General features: G+C 37.6%; 1 protein-coding gene across 1 annotated transcript; it reads left to right on the top strand.

The window, feature by feature from the left end:
• Positions 1-986: 986 nt before the first annotated feature.
• On the top strand, positions 987-4,600 carry LOC129259895 (5-hydroxytryptamine receptor 4-like). Its single transcript, XM_054898023.2, has one exon. It carries the CDS (start codon positions 1,024-1,026, stop codon positions 2,098-2,100), a length of 1,077 nt encoding a protein of 358 aa, XP_054753998.1. The 5' UTR covers positions 987-1,023; the 3' UTR covers positions 2,101-4,600.
• The last annotated feature ends 675 nt before the right edge of the window (positions 4,601-5,275 follow it).

The raw sequence follows: 5,275 nt of genomic DNA, 5'->3' as shown, positions 1-5,275 counted from the left end.
CATGCTATTATTATCATATCTTTGCTATAAAGTTGTAACTGTCGATCTCTATCTGTTCTTTCTCCCCTTTCTGTCTCTTTTTCCATTTCTTCTCTTCTCTATTTTTGTTTTATTCATGAAGATAGAACTATTTCGGGGGAGGGGTGTAAAAAGTAGTGCACAGTTTTAAAAAGCTAAATGCTAACCTCGGCATATATCTACACATTTCCGTAACTATATGATTTGTAAAAAGAATGATTGATAACTTAAAGTGAGTCTTTCGCAATTATTGCTGGTTGGTAATGAAATACATCAAATAAAAACAAAGAAGAGTAAATCACTTTCCAAGCCTCTAGAGTGATATTTTTTTACCATACCATGGTTTTTTAACGGTTATTGAACTGGACACAACTGATTCATGATTGATAGGAAGGGTTTGTTGTGACCATCGGATATAGTCACCCAACGAAATCATCTTTAGACCGATCGATGCCATTTGAATGTAATAGCCTCGATCGTTCTTGGGTCCGTCTCGTTCATGTGACTGAGGCATAGGCGTGGCCAATCTGATTCGAGTTGGAAAAGATTAATAAAAGAATGAACGTTATTTTAATTCTGGGATAGATTCGCAGGATTTCAAACGGAGTAAATCTTAATTTCAATCTTTCCAATAAACTATAATTATAATAGCTCTATGAATAAACCCAGAACCCTTGAGACCATGCAATGAGGTAGTTCCGTGTTGTTGTTTTTATGGACTTCCAAAGTTTTTCCTATAGAAAATCAGGATCTGTTGAAAATATTGTGGCTTTTTGTCGTCATGCGGTATCTTTACTCCCGCATGACTTCAATAGTTTTGGTATCATTTGTTTCGTTAGAAGATGCCCAACTAACATTTGAAGGCAAAGTACTTAAAATTCCAACGTTCCTGCTTTTTTTCTGAAACGCCCGGTATGAGTCATAAAGGTGAAACTAGACAAAATATTCGAATATTAATGGTATTTTCTTCTTTATTTTATCTCACAGACGGAGACGATATTCACCATGTCTTCACCTGGTGAGATGAACACGACGACCGATGAGATGATGACCGGAAGCGATGGTGGTGGCAGTAAAGAATTCCGGTTCACTGACTACAATCAGCGACTGATCCTAGCCATCACATTCATCGTCATCTCTGTTATCGGATCAATAGGCAACAGTATCGTCATCGCTGCTGTAGCCATGTCAAGGAAACTTCGGACTGCCACCAATGTCTTCGTGGTCAGTCTCGCCATTGCTGACCTCCTCACCAACCTGTTCTTGCCATGGAACGTTGTTGCTTTGTTGAACGAGGACCGATCACAGTGGCCCATGGAGGAGTCATTCTGCGTGATGGCCGCTATCATTCTCTATACCTGTGTCGGGTCGAGTGTCTACAGTCTTGCTTCAATCGCTCTGAATCGCTTCGTCCTAATCACCCAGCCAATACACGTGTATCACCACTACTACTCCAAAGTTAGAATGGGTATCATGGTCTTGTTCACTTGGATAATTCCTCTGTTCCTGTCTCTCTTGCCTCTCATCTTTGGGCTTGGACAGCTAGGATATGATTCAAAGTACGGTACGTGTACTCACAAGACCTCACATCCGTTGTCCGATTACTACAGCCTGACCCAAGCAGTCATCATCTACCCGATCCCATTAACAGTCATCCTGGTGTCCTATGTGGCTATCTACGTCCATGTCCGTGCTCATACCAAGACCATTACAGAGGTCCAGGATACGTCAGAGTCCTCATCATCAACGCACAAACCAAAAAGGCGGGAAAGTACCGCTCGACGATCAATCAGCAAACGCCAAGTTGAGATCACCAAGAACCTCTTTTATGTCGTCTGTGCGTTTGTCCTCTGCATCACGCCATACTGTGCTAGCTTGGTGATCCCAGGTTCGGAACCCTTCATACCATGGGCTGGGGCTATCATCCTCATGAATGCTTGTATCAATCCGGTCATATATGCCACCAAGCACCCGCACTTTAAGAAGGTGATGTTTGCGATCATCAGATGTCGGCTATCGGCGATTCCTGAACCAAGTTCAGACTGTTTACGCGCTCAAGGTCAGCCGATACCATCAAGATGAACAACGAGAAATGATCGCTGAAGAACTTGAGCTGATCTCTTGCACATCTAAGACTGTGGTCATCAACCCATCACTTGTTGCACAGGAATCCGTTGATAACTTTTTCATATCGGACGGATGGATACCATGCGCATAAAACAAAAGGCTTGAAAAAGATGATCGTACGTGATTAATAATTCCGTACATATCAGACGTAAGAGGTCATTTAAAGTTGTTACGAATTAGAAAACGACTTTCTGTGCATGCGTGGTACAATCGGGTGACGAGGGATGAGTCATTGAACTCTAGAAGATCATCAACAAACTTGTTCGAGTGCCTTGATAAGTTCACGCTACAGGCAGGTGCGTCACCGATGTCATAACAGCTTAGTGGTAGTGAAATCATGAATTTTCGAGGAGGAAAATTTTGAAACATGTTTAAGAAGTGAACATTAACAGTCATGACCATGATGACAATGGACCAAATACCCTGGTAATATTGGGTTTACTCTCCTGGTTGAAAGGGTGATGAAATCAGTCATCGATCTGAATACAGGGAATTGACTTTTGTTTTCTTCTAAAGACTGAGAGTTTAGTTTATATGGTACTAATGGATCCCCTGACTTACCGTCCCAATATTATTTTCGTTACAAATAATTCATATGTGTTGGAATCCACTCAAAATTGTAAAATGATTGAATAGGTCTACACCCTTTTGTATTTATTGGGGTTTTTCAAAAAATAAATTACTTCAAATAAAAAGAATACTATATTATGTCCTTTCACAATTGGCTTATTAGACTTTATATATAAAATTGTTTTTACCTTGTTGCCCCATTAAACTATACTAGATAACTCCCGCAGGCCATATTTTGTACACTAATGTCATTATACTTGCCGTATTAATAATGTATAATGTATCTAAAAGGCATTTTGTAAAGAATAATATGTTGTATGAATATTTAACTATTCTCAGACCTTATAACGACCAGATGAGTTTGTTGCGAGAGCATGTGTGTGTGTGTTTGAAAGAGGGGGGGGGGCAGAGAGAAGGGATGAGAGAGAGTCGATATTGAAATTATCTCCAAATATTATTGGTGCTATTTAGTTAATTGAAAAAGAAATTTAAATTGTTTAACCGTGCCTCTTATTGATAAATATAAAGATCGTCCTATTTGTATACATTCACTTATTTGTTCTTCATGAGATTGAACGAATTATGTACAGTGTGAAATGTTTTCGTGTGCTTTTCAATGTAATATATGTATTATAGATGACTTAATTTATGTGATTACACAACGCAAGAAAATTTATTTATGAAAGTAGATGTTTTATTTAAAAGATTCTTAGTTTAAAGTATGTATTGTGAAGAAACATTTTTCACATTTTTGCTATCATTCGAAATTAAAGTCTGGTTTACAAGAAACTTTTACTTATAAGAATTTTAGTACATTTTGAATTCACAAAACCAGTCTTATTTGAAATCAAGACATTATGTACGAGCGTAACATTCAGCCTTTCCAAACTTATATTGACAGGATATTTCCAAACTCGAATGGCGGAAAGTGATGACACTCAATACGATGTCATGAAATAATAGTATGCATCGTTCTCGATTAAAGTTTCTTTTTATTACCAAAATTCGATTCTACCATTCAGTCAAATTCACTCTAGCCAAATAAACATACTTTTGGTTAAAATAAATGTTAGTAGGAAAAAAACAATGATAATCTAATATGAGTATTAGTGGTTGTTTGTTTAGTCAATTCATCACAGAGCGCCTATTCATTCTCTATGGAAATGAGAGCAATACAATTTTCAGAAAAATATGTAAATCCAAAATAAAGGAGGAAAGACCTACCCAGATGTGAATTGTGTAGTGTTAGTATTCCTTTTTATATAAACAGAAAAAAACTCACTATGTTTTCGAGAATAAAACTGTGTGCTCATCACAGATTATGACAGATTTATGCGCTGAGATTTTGATGACAAAGTTTATTTGATTCATATAACTTTCCCAGTCATTCACATTATATTATCGTGATAATTGGCAATTAAGTAAGTCCGTCATGACTTTATCGTACAGGAGGGAAACGTTCCTGGGAACAATGAATATACTACGATAGGATTCAATCGAACATAACTGATCAACCAAAATCGTTCTGCAACGATACTTCTTTCCGTCTTCTTCACTTTTATGGCGTTTTGTCGGTGAAGAGGCAATACGTTCGACTGAAGTATATCATGTATATTGTAGCATTTAGCGTTCTCGGGAATGAACAAAACAAAAAGTCAATCGGGAAGGATATGTTCTGCAAGTTGGTAGAAATTCAGTCGTTTCGTATACTTTTGAAATAGTGTTTTTGTGTATTGTTTTGATTCTGCTACTTGTACATGATTGTGTGAGACTTGTCATTGGGCGCACATTTTTTTATCTCTCTTCTTTATCGCTATATTGTTTGGTATTTGCATAAAACTGGTGGATTCAATGAAAAATAATAAATTTTGTGACAAGATGAAAATTAATTCCTGTGCTTTGTTATTATTTTTAGGGGCAGTAAGTATAAAAGAGAGAGAGAGCTAGAGAGAGGGAGGGAGGGAGAGGAGTGTCTTAAAAGGGGACGGGGAAAGAGCACAAACGCGATGGGGAGAGAGGGTGGGTGATATAGCGAAGGGAAGGAGCAAGGAGGCGAGAGGGTATGTGTAATTATTTAGTTGGAACAATACTGAATTATATTAAGTGACAAAGCAGATAAACGTGATTTTTTTAAAAATCTTCTAACATAGTAAGCGCCTGAAATGATCTATGATAATAAGCAACAATAATTATCTGACACAACTCCTTTCCCCCGCCATATACCTGAAGCTGAACCTTATTTAATTCAAAATGATGATACTAATGATATTGTGATATCTTTGGTAGAGTTAATGAAGGTATCAGGAAAGGGGGAGGGGGGTAGTCGAATATATATACACACGACCACGGAGGTTTACCAACTATAACACGCCTAAAGACATTTTATTCTTTTGGCCAATCGTGCTCATGCTATTGCCGATCCCAGTATAAAACACGAAAAACAAACATGAAAAACCTTTCGAGGGAGGGGGAGGAGGCGAATAGAATTCAAGAAAAATGTTTTCTGCAAATTTTTAAGCACGTGTGTCATCGATGGTCACTCCCAAATTCATATTAGAAC

This window comes from Lytechinus pictus, unplaced genomic scaffold (genome assembly GCF_037042905.1).
Source record: "Lytechinus pictus isolate F3 Inbred unplaced genomic scaffold, Lp3.0 scaffold_19, whole genome shotgun sequence".
Lineage (NCBI taxonomy): Eukaryota > Metazoa > Echinodermata > Echinoidea > Temnopleuroida > Toxopneustidae > Lytechinus > Lytechinus pictus.
This window is presented reverse-complemented; position numbering and strand designations above follow the sequence as displayed.

Coding starts and splice junctions, on each gene's coding strand:
- LOC129259895 (XM_054898023.2), top strand. CDS start 1,024: ATGTCTTCACCTGGTGAGATGAACACGACGACCGATGAGATGATGACC.